General features: G+C 38.0%; 1 protein-coding gene across 5 annotated transcripts in view; it reads right to left on the bottom strand.

Annotated features, from left to right (window-relative positions):
* Positions 1-11691, bottom strand: part of TRPC1 (transient receptor potential cation channel subfamily C member 1) — a 59359-nt gene that overhangs the window by 8632 nt on the left and 39036 nt on the right. For 4 of the 5 annotated variants that reach the window (XM_061636926.1, XM_061636930.1, XM_061636929.1 and 1 more), the window contains 3 exons: positions 11043-11218; positions 8138-8339; positions 6602-6796 (listed from right to left, as the gene is read on the bottom strand). In XM_061636926.1, the coding sequence (XP_061492910.1) occupies positions 6602-6796; positions 8138-8339; positions 11043-11218 (573 nt within the window). Of the gene's footprint in view, positions 1-5894; positions 5991-6601; positions 6797-8137; positions 8340-11042; positions 11219-11691 lie in introns of all 5 variants that reach the window. The other variant, XR_009764083.1, reaches the window with a different exon arrangement.

Raw genomic sequence — 11691 nt, 5'->3', positions numbered from 1 at the left:
AGGGAGGGGGAGAAGAGAGGGGGAGGGGAGGAAGCAGAGGAGATTGAGTGGGTGGGCACTGGGCAGAGGGAAAGCCCCTTTCCAAAATGAAAGCATTGTTAACAGTATCATTATTTTTCAGGGTGTTCCCCAACTTTTTATTCTACAGCAGACACCTGTAGCCTCCCACCCTAATTTAAATCAGAGCTGACCTTGATTAGCCAAGCCAAACAGCTGTTAGTCTGGCTTTTAGAACACTGACAGTTGGTTCTTACTGAGCATGCCTGCACTATCACAGACTTCAATGTTAACTTTCATAAATTAATTAAAAATCAGCCATGCATTTTTTAAACTTTTAAGCTGCAGAAGATGAAGGGCAAGAGTATTGGGCAAGGTCAGTAATAGGATTATAGGTACTTTGTGAACATGGCTGATTTTTAATTAATTTCAACAAATTATGAGAGCACTGATGGAAAAATCCAATAGAGGTCTAGATTCCCCCCCCCGTTTCAGATTTTAAAGTCTGGATTCTCTCTGACTGTTTTTTGTATCGCCATGAAAACTTAAGAGGGTTGTTAAGCAAGCATTTCTGAGTTCAGGATTGTAAGTTTTGTAAGATTTTGTTTTGAAATGAGCTTATGGGAAGCAGCAGAATGGCATGGCGGTACTTTCAATTTAACATGGTGGAATGCAAAAATCTATGCTTGCTATATACTCCTGTGGCTGTATATTAGTGTGTACGTGTCTGTAGCTTGACTGGCTTTTGTAAGTTCCTTACCATGACCTGACTCACTGTCCTTATGAACAAGTCTGTGTTTCCTACCTATAAAATGGATAAAAGTTTTGTTTTTTTACAATGTCTTCTAAATGCTTAATTCCTTAATAATACACTGCATATTTGTATCTTATGATGTGTCTTGAACTGCAATCTGCATTTGGACTGTACAACATACATATACAAATTAGACAATTCTCTATGAACAACCTTCAATTTCTCCTCTATAGCAATATGCACAGCAGAAACTAAGCACAGGATACACAGTTACTTTAGAGGAACCCATTATGTATCTAGCTCAGAAATTAGTGGATGACATTAATCATGTATGCCTGCTTGCACAATGGAATATGCTTCAGAATGGGACTTCTGGTTTCTTGTCTTCTCCCCTCCAGCCCCCACTACTCTCAAATCTTCTCGGGGGGGTGTCTCCTAACCTCTGGAACAGATTTTGGGGTTGTTTAAGGGGTCGCAGGGGGAGAAGCCCCATTGTATAAGAGGATGCCCACTTATGCTGTGTTGGATCTAACCCAGTAGTTTACATGTATAAAACATGTCTGCCCTTCAAAAACAAACCTCAAAATTTCCACCTGTGTACCAAAGTTTATTAAGATGTGGGATGATTCTTTATTTGTAACTGCTAGATGGAACTCTAGTAATTATTATACCTAATGAGAGAGGGCATTATTCAAAGTAGCTATAAAACTAAGAGGCTGTAGCATTTCCTTTGAGTATTTTATTCTGACATGTCACAGGACATGTTTAAAGTTAGCATACAATATAGGAAACCTAACAAATTTGCATCCTTTTTGGAATTACTGTCTTGCTGCAGACGAAACTCATTTGCTTTTACTGAATTTGCACTACTGGATTTTAAATCCTTAAATAATGTTATGAGAGGGAAAAATAAAAAGGACTTTAGATGCCGGTCTCAAACAGTTTGCAGTTGACTTGTGAAGAAGCCAAAGTTACTGGCTGAGGCTTGATACTGACATAACCCTGGTACAAAGCATCTCTCAATAGATAAAGTGTCCAGTCTATGATCCATAAATAACGAAGGGATGAATTTTGTTAATCAATAGCGACTACAAACTTATTCATATCAGCAAAAAAGATTTTAAAAAAGAAATTAACAGTGGATTAGTGGTAAATGTTGAAATTCAGAAGCTCATCATGACACCCCCCATAACCACACCTCCCCAAGACAGTCCATACCCAAGGAGAGTCCACATACAGCCAGCTGTGGAGATCCACTATTGCCCACAATACACACACATACATAGATTTTGTTGTTATGTGCCTTCAAGTCGATTTCAACTTATGGTGACCCTATGAATCAGTGACCTCCAATAACATCTGTTATAAACCACCCTGTTCAGATCTATGGCTTCCTTTATGGAATCAATCCAACTCTTGTTTGGTTTTTCTCTTTTTCTATTCCCTTCTGTTTTTTAGCATTATTGTCTTTTCTAGTGAATCATGTCTTCACATTATGTATCCAAAGCATGATAACCTCAGTTTCATTATTTTAGCTTCTAGAGATAGTTCTGGTTTAATTTGTTCTAACACCCAATTATTTGTCTTTTTCGCGGTCCACTGTATGTGCAAAGCTCTCCTCCACCACCACATTTCAAATGAGTTGATTTTTCTCTTAACCACTTTTTCACTGTCCAGCTTTCACATCCATACATAGAGATTGGGAATACCATGGTCTGAATGACCCTGACTTTAGTGTTCAGTGATACATCTTTGCATTTGAGGACTTTTTCTAGTTCTCTCACAGCTGCCCTCCCCATCCTAGCCTTCTTCTAATTTCTTGACTATTGCCTTGACTATTGTCTCCATTGGTTAATGACTGTGCCAAGGTATTGATAATCCTTGACAAGTTCAATATCCTCATTGTCAACTTTAAAGTTACAGAAATCTTCTGTTGTCATTACTTTAGCCTTCTTGATGTTCAACTGTAGACCTGCTTTTGTGATGTCCTCTTTAACTTTCATCAGTATTTGTTTCAAATCATTACTGGTTTCTGCTAGTAGGATAGTATCGTCTGAATATCTTATATTATTGATATTTCTCCCTTCAGGTTTCACACCTCCTTCATCTGATATGGAATTCTTATAATAAACAAATAAACTATATATTCTTTAGGAATAATGAGGTTATAATAACTTAATAGGTAAATCAAAGCTAAAAATCTTTTTCTCTGCTTGATGCTGTTTCTTTGGGGTACCTTCTTGGAATGTTCATTATGCTGGGACAGCAAGGCCTGAAGATAAAGGGAGGAAGACCCTGGTATAGCAGCCTCCAAAAGGGTGTCTCCAAAGGGTCAGGAAGGGTTAGATTTGGAATGTATTAGGTCATAGAAGTGATGGGCTGGTACTAGAATTTCTGACTATTATCCAGTTGGCAATATTTTAATGTAAGCAGCATAATGTTTATGTAATACTTATGTGTTACTTTTCGATTGGAAGATGCTAATTTCTTTGTCTTAGAGGGTATAAAAATGTAAACATCAGTGCCATGTGGCAGAGCTCCATTGAACATCATGGGAAACTGACTTCCTGTACGTTCCCTTCCTAAATAAAGGCCTACTTTTTGCTGCAAGCCTGTGCCCTCAATTTCTTCAGGACCCCCAGTCCATCAGACCTGTAAATTCCCAGTCACATCTTGGTCCAATCCTGCATTCTGTATGATATGTTCTGCATATAGATTAAACAGATAGGGTGATAAAATACCCGGTGGCACCCCCATTTTTTTTTAAAGCATTCCATACTTTTTCATGATCTACACAGTCAAAGGCTTTGCTGTAATCTATAAAGCACAGGGTGATTTTCTTCTGAAATTCCTTGGTCCGTTCCATTATCCAATGTATGTTTGCTATATGATCTCTGGTGCCTCTTCCCTTTCTAAATCCAGCTTGGACATCTGGCATTTCTTGCTCCATATATGGTAAGAGCCTTTGTTGTAGAATCTTGAGCACTACTTTACTTGCATGAGATATTAAGGCAATAGTTCGGAAATTACTGCATTCTCTGGGATCCCCTTTCTTTGGAATTGGGATGTATATTGAATGCTTCCAGTCTGTGGGCCATTGCTTAGTTTTCCATATTTCTTGACAAATATTTGTCAAAATTTGGCCAGATTCAGTCTCAGTAGCTTGTAGCAATTCTATTGGTATGTCATATGTTCCTGGTGACTTGTTTCTTCCAAGCATTTTAAGAGCAGCTTTCACCTCACATCCTAAAATTTCTGGTTCTTCATCATACGGTTCCTCCGTGAATGAATCTGAAATCCCTGCATTTCTTTTATCGAGTTCTTCGGTGTATTGCTTCCATCATCCTTTTATTTCATCTTGGTCAGTGTGTTCCCCTGTTGATTATTCAACATCCGTACTCTTGGTTTGAATTTCCCTTTCATTTCTCTAATCTTTTGGAATAGAGCTCTTGTTCTACCCTTTTTGTTGTCCTCTATTTCTATACATTAACTACTTTATAGTTCTTTGTCCCTACATACTAGTCGCTGTATTATTGCATTTAGGGTTCTGACTTTGTTTCTATCTCCTTTTGCTTTTGCTTTCCTTTTTCTTTAACCATTTTAAGAGCTTCTTCAATTATCCATTGAGGTCTTTCTCTCTTTTTAACTAGAGGTATTGTCATTTTGCATTCTTCACTAATAATGTCTCTGACTTCAATCCACAGCTCTTCTGGTTCTCTATCAGTTAGGTTTAAATCTTCAAATCTGTTCCTTATTTGATCTTTGTATTTTTCTGGGATGTTATTTACATTGTATTTTGGCATTATGATTGTTTTGTTCTTCTTCTTTAGCTTTACTCTGATTTTCGATATTATAAGTTCATGATCGCTACCGCAGTCTGCTCCTGGTCTTGTTTTTGCATAAAGTATGGAACTTCTCCACCTTCTGCTAGCAATTATACAATCAATTTGATTCCTATAATGACCATTTGGTAATGTCCCATGTATACAGTCATCCCTTTGGTTGCTCAAAAAATGTGTTTGCAAGAAACAAATTACTGGCTTCACAGAATTCAATAACTCTTTTTCCTGCTTCATTTCTATCTGCTAAGCCCCACTTCCCCACAATTCCTAGTTCTTCTCTGTTCCCTGCTTTTGCATTCCAGTCCTCCATGATTATCAGGACATCTTGTTTTGGTGTGTGATCAATTTCTTCCTGTACTTCTGCGTAAAATCTCTCCAATTCCTCTTCTTCTGTATTTGCCGTTGGAGCATAGACTTGGACGATGGTTATGTTAATAGGTTTCCAGTTAAATCTCATTGATATCACTTGCTTGGACCTTGCGTTATAACTCCTAATTGCTTCACTTCTCATTATTAAAGCAACCCCATTTCTTCTTAATTTCTCATTTCATGCATAAAATATTTTGTAGTTTCCTGACTGAAAGTGTCCCATTCCCATCCATTTTAATTCACTCACACCCAGTATTGTAATGTTGATGTGTTTCATTTCTTGCTTGACAATTTCTAACTTTCCTTGGTTCATGCTTCTCACCTTCCATGTTCCTATTGTGTATGTCGTACAACTCCAGATTCTCTTTTCGCATCTGGGCTTCCTTTCAGCTTTGACCCAGTGGCGTCATTAGTCACAGTGCTACTCGTACTTGTTTGTTGTTCTTCCCCGGTAGCTCATTGAGTGCCATCTGATCTGGGGGTCTCATCTTCCAGCACTATCTCGTGTTGCATTTTGGATACTGTGTCCATAGGGTTTTCATGGTAAGAGGTATTCAGAGGTAGTTTACCATTGCCTTCCTCCGAGTCTGGATGCATCTTAGTGTGGTGTCTCAGCAGAATGCCTTGGGTGCCCCTGCTAGGGCTCTAGCCTCTTGGTCTAGACTCCTGACAGCACTGCTCTCAGCTTCTTCGACACTCTGAACCCCCCTCACCACATTAAGGTGTGCATCCTAGAGGAGGACATACATTTAGGATTAAGCATAACTGCAATCCTTCTTGGGAGCTCCACTAAACTCAGTTGTGCTCACTTCTGAGTGCCTAGGTTCAACTTTTAGAAAACACACCAAACTATCACAAAGTATTTTCAGCCATAAAAGATGCAACCTTTAGCTTTTAATTAGAAATGCAATCAATTTTCAAAGTAGTATTACCACTTAAACTGGTAGCATGAAGTTGGAACCCCAAAGAAGGACCACTGAGCCTCTGCCAGATGTGTTCCTTTATTTTCTGGCTTCTTCTATGCAAATCTGTAAAAAAACTAACTTGAAACTCTCATTATCACTTCCCATCAATTATCCTTAGACTCTAGCTGATTATGTAATTGTCTCCTGCTTTGAAAAAAGTTTTGACATTCCACTATACCACTCATTATTAAAGCTGCAGCCCTATGCAGGCTTACTTGAAAGTAAGCCCCACTAAACTCAATGTGATTCACTTCTGTGTAAACATGCACAGAACTGTATTGTAAATGTGTAATTCACGCTGTGTTTGCCAGGCTTCATGGGAACTTTTATTTTACATCTGGGGGGTGGGGTGAATCAAGCTCTGAGGACAGTTCATAAGGATAATTCAATTACTACAGAATATAGTGAAAGAAAATGGCAAATGGAATGCGACAACATAGTTTTCACAAAAGGTCTCACAGCAGTGTACTTCAGTTAAAAACAAACTTAGTTTTTAATTTTTTAAAAAAAATCTATCAAAAGCTAAAAATCAATAATCAAGAACAGACACAAATTAAATACAGGTAAAGCTCAAACATTATGACAGGCAATTTTGCTAATAGTTTTGCTTTGATATCTTTTATGGATGAGAATTTGTTTCATTACGAGAATGTATTTAGTTTCCTATTTCTTACCTTTAAACTATTCTGCCGCTTGACTTTGCCTGATGATGTATGAGAACAGATCCACTTACTGAGGCTGTTAAATAGATAGCAGATAGTCTTGGGGGAAGGGATGATATTGAATGGTGGAGGTAGAGTGCATTTATCATCAAAATAGCTAAGCCACAGCTTGGCACGAGCAAACTTCCATTCTTTATCCTCATGATTCTGAATGATTGAAAACAACAGATATCAGGGATTCTGCTCAGCTATGATTAATTACAAAATTGGGTTTAAGTTAGTAATGAGGAAATTCACATTGAAAAGTACAACCCATATGCACCTATGGAGGAAAATAAGTTCCTAAAATTTAAGTAAAAGGCTTACAAAGTCTCTCATCACTAGTCAACCTCCCCTGCCTCCACCTCTGCTTTGCAAGAGTGTTGCAGGTGAGAGAAGGAACTAGCTGGCACTAGCAGTAAAAGCACTAGGTAAGAGCCAGGCCCAAACTTTGGAGGGCGTATGGGCACAGTTCATAACAGGACCAGAATTTCTGATGACTTCAATTCTGTCATCTACACATTTAAATATTTAATGATAAAGACTTGACAAGAGTGACACATGAATGTCATTAAAATAGTAGCTGAAAACACTAGTTGAAAATCACCTGTTTGGAGACACACTTTGCATGGAGGATCTTAGACAAGTGCAAATCGAGCAAATAGATTTTCAAGGCTTTCCTCATGCACATTTCCAGAACTGCCTAGGACATTGGAAGAAAACCTCTAGAGTGTGTGTCAGGATCTCTTGTGAAATTTTCTTTCCTCAGGTGAACCTATCCCCTTGGCTGGCTCACTGGTGGTTCTAGACACTGGTTCACATACCATGGTAAGCCAAGCTATGGATTACTGGGACCATGCAAACCTGCATGCCCTAGGAGAGGAGCTTGAAGCCAGTTTGCTCCTCCCCACTCTTTTTTACTTTCATGTTGTGCAGAGCTAAGCCAAGGTTTGGCTTACTGCATCATCCAACCCAGACTTGTGGTTAAATTATCTCCTTGCTAACCATGAATTGTACCCAAGGTTTGTGAGAATTGTTGATATTTTTAGTGAACTAGTAAAAAAACACCTCTTCTTATAGAGATCATAGAGCAAGATATGAATAAAGAAAAATCTATACAGATAAGCTTGACAAGATTTTTAGACAATTCCATCCCTAGCCCACCAGGATTAATGATGACGCAAGGATGCATGCACACCCTCACTGTGCATGAAAATAAACTTCCATCAGAGGATCAAATTACATCACATTCATACTTAAACATCCTCTGTGAACAAAAATAAGAAACGTATGATACCAAATAAAAAATGCAAATACTTCCATTCTCTCCCATTTCTGGCTATAACTTCAATTTCTGGATGTCTCATTACTTGTTTTAGAAAAGCTCTATCTTCACAATTTTACATTGGAAAAGCAAAAAAAAGTTTTAAAAGATAGGTATTGTACTATGCAGAATCAAGGGCAAAGTTTACATTTAAATATAATAAATCTTGTTTTATAAACACTTACTGCTATCAGCTGAAAACTTTTATGAAGCATTGCCACTAAGAGCTTGGTAAGGACAATCACAACTACTACATTATATGTGCCAACAATAACAGCCCCCACAAAAGACTGCAGTTCTTCACCATAGCTAAACCTTGTGACAAATATGGCTACATGCGCAAGGGAGAATATATACCAAAACAGGGCAAAACAGGTACCAATAAATCTGAAAAAAGAAGAAAATTCCTGTATTAGATAAGCCATGAGGAAAAAGTAGCTAACATGCATTCAAAGCCAAATCAACATATTCAATACATTTACGTTTCATAGAAGGAAAAAATGTAATTTGGTGCAATAGTTTCATCATTAAAAAATGTTTAAGTTTGAAAATTAATAGTTCTATTATATTTCACTTGAATGTCTGTGTATTACAATGACATTGTGGCCCATTAAAAGAAGGAAGAAAGAGTTATGATGTACCACTGTACATAGCAGGGCAAGGCTTAACGTGAACACTACGAAGGTACTTTACCATGGTTACTCAAAGACATGCGTGCAAATCAGCGATGCCCGAGAATTTGAATTTTGTGAATTCCATTAGAAATGATCTCATCTGTACTTTCTGAAGGATTGGAACGTACTTATCTACCTACCAGCTTTGACACTTCCCTAATGTTATGATGCAGTTCTTGACAAAAAACTCAAAATACATTTTAAAATATGCATTTTGAGAGAAAACATGTTTCACTTCAATACACAAAATACTGCAATGGTTACCAGAAAGTTACTAGGCCCAATTCTAGGTGTTAGTACTAATGTACAAAGCTCTGAACAACTTGGAACCCAAGTAACTTGGAGTGCCTTCTCAGTAACCTTCTACCTTTTTTTTTTCAATCAGTGGTAATGGGAAAGTTCCTCCTTGTGGTTCCATCAATGACAGTAGTGAGGAAGATGGTCATGTGAGATAGGACAGTTGAAGCAGTGGCACCTTGGCTACTCTCTCCTGGGTGAAATCAGGTTGTCCCCAGTCAAGCTATGTTCAAGAGCAATTTTAAAACTCACCTATTTGTCCAAGCCTTTGGGGTATGATTGGTGTTAGGGAGGTATTATCTGCTGCTGTTAGTATTGAACAGGTTCTGTTTGATATTTTAAAATGTTTTGTAATTATTATATTGATTTAAATCCTTAACTTAGCCACCCTGTGTATCCTTTTGGGAGGTAGGAGGGCTAAACAAACAACTAAATATTGAAATATTTCAATTTCATGCAGATTTTAAAAATTGCAAATTAACAGAGAAATGATACGGAACAGACGAATACAGGCAAAAGTGACATAGACAGGAAGCAGCCTGATTTGCCCATCCCTAATCGTGATGTGTCAAAGAAGACCTGATCATCCTTTGTTGATTGCTTGCTCAAGAAGATTTGAATGGTATTTCTTTAACAGAAGATAATGGGCTATAAGTTGTCTTATTGAATAGATAATAACCCTATAAATTCAGGTCTGATATCAGTGTTCTGCCAGTTGGCAAGAGCAACACTACAGAACTTGCGTCACTTATCATAAAACAGTGAGTTAATAACCCTCCACTGTAGGGCCACATGCTATCAAAAGGACTGCATTAGCCAGTACCTAAGACTCTGCGCATCCAAGACAAAGAAAGAGCAGACAGAGAAGTATTTGTGAACAAAAGAAAAGTTATCTTGCGAACAAGCATGGCACAAAGTAGAAATTGCAGCCAATTCCATACTCAGTTTCCTGACAAAGGGTGGGTCTGGATGCCACCTGCATGTCCTGGGGAAAGTATTTTGTCTCTTCTGAGGTCTTATTCTCCATAGATGCCTCAAAAATGGAAGAAGAGGGGAAAGAAGAAACTCTGAGGAAAATATACTCATATGAAAGAAGACAGATGCTGAGAGACAGGAGCTGGGAAAAAAAGAGTTGTTTAAAAAAGAACAAGGACCTGAGATATAGACAAGAATATAAACAGTAAGAGTTTTGAAATCCTCTGTCCTAAGGTGAGGGAGGGAAGGAACTGGAGGCAGAGTTCTAGGAGCTGCCTGATACAATCCTTTTGTTACCATGTGACCCTACATGTCCTAGGACATTGGGAAAGTGAATTAACCCATTGTTTTCTAGATGCTTCCTGCATGCATCCCCAGGAAAACCTACTGTACTTTCAATTTGGGCAAAAATAGCTGAGTTTTTAGCTAGAGATGAAACAGCTATTATGCATACAACATATGTCTCCGTTGCCATCTTATATCCAGAGGAAACTAACCTCTGTGGTGCTATCCCAGACTTCGTAACTTTTGAGGAACTAATGTGCAGATATCAAATAAAATAGGAATAATACTTTGCTGTTTCAGTGAGATACTGACATATATAATACAAGCAGAAGTAGTGGTATCTACATTTATTAGAGTAAATGCCCTACACAACATAGGTCCATACTTCACAATTCAGGGAAAGTTGAGTGCACTTATTTAAGTAGTTAACGTGCCTATGATTTCAGCAAGATGTGTCTCAGGACTGCATTTAACTACCAAATCAAAGGAAAAAAATCAACAACATCAAGGTGGGTCTGAATTCTAAAATGGACTCTCCTGATCTAATGTGCAGTCCAGAATGCAGTCTCCTTTGAAATCCATACTCTCGCCAAATTCCACAAGGTGGTCCAAGGGTGGTCTCTGATACTTTGCATTTCTTTCTTTAACATGTACTAGCTACCTGGAGCAGCTAGAAATCCCAGCTACTGCTGCACATAATGAAACAGAGACAGAAATGCCTCTGGGAGCAATAACATGCAATGATATGCTATTCCAACCTGGACATTGTACAGAAAAAAAACCATAACTGCCTCCACGACTATATAACAAAATAGCTCATATTTATTACTGCCACCTCACTCCACACTATGAAACTCACGAGTGGAAGGTATCATTGCTTTGCTGTTCACAGAAAATCCCAGCACAGTCCTTCTCTTCATCCACAGTGAATCCTTTATCATAAAGTTGGGTCAGCCCAATTGTGAATGAGAACAACACAAGAAGAAACATTCCAAGAAATTTTCCAAAGTCTTGTAACATTTGCCCCATTGAAATCTGTAAAACATTTCAATCTGTTATTAATTTTAATCAGGTATACAAGGTCAAGCAACCTATTGGCGTATTAGAAAAACTGTTATGAGACAAGTAGATCTTGGTCAAATTCATGACACTGCAAAAAAAAAAGTAAAGCAGCTGTTCTGCATACTGTTGGGAGAGAACTGCTAGAAAACAGCAGATTAAACAGATTCATTTTTATTGTACAAACGTGTGTTATTTTATCTTGATTCATTTTTATTTTCCAACACACTCTATCTTGAATTCAACTGAAGTACAGCAGCTATGAATTACAGCATGTAGAATAGTTACATAATCTTCAAACATTTCATGACTGAAGATGGTGTGAATCCTGGGTCCCAATGCCCATGCATATAAAAAGAAACATCTTTACAATCCTATGCACGTTTACTCAGAAAAGTCTCACTACGCTCAGTGAGGCTTGCACCCAGGTATGAGCACAAGGGATTGTA

This window comes from Rhineura floridana, chromosome 7, assembly GCF_030035675.1.
Source record: "Rhineura floridana isolate rRhiFlo1 chromosome 7, rRhiFlo1.hap2, whole genome shotgun sequence".
Taxonomy (NCBI): Eukaryota; Metazoa; Chordata; class Lepidosauria; order Squamata; family Rhineuridae; genus Rhineura; species Rhineura floridana.
This window is presented reverse-complemented; position numbering and strand designations above follow the sequence as displayed.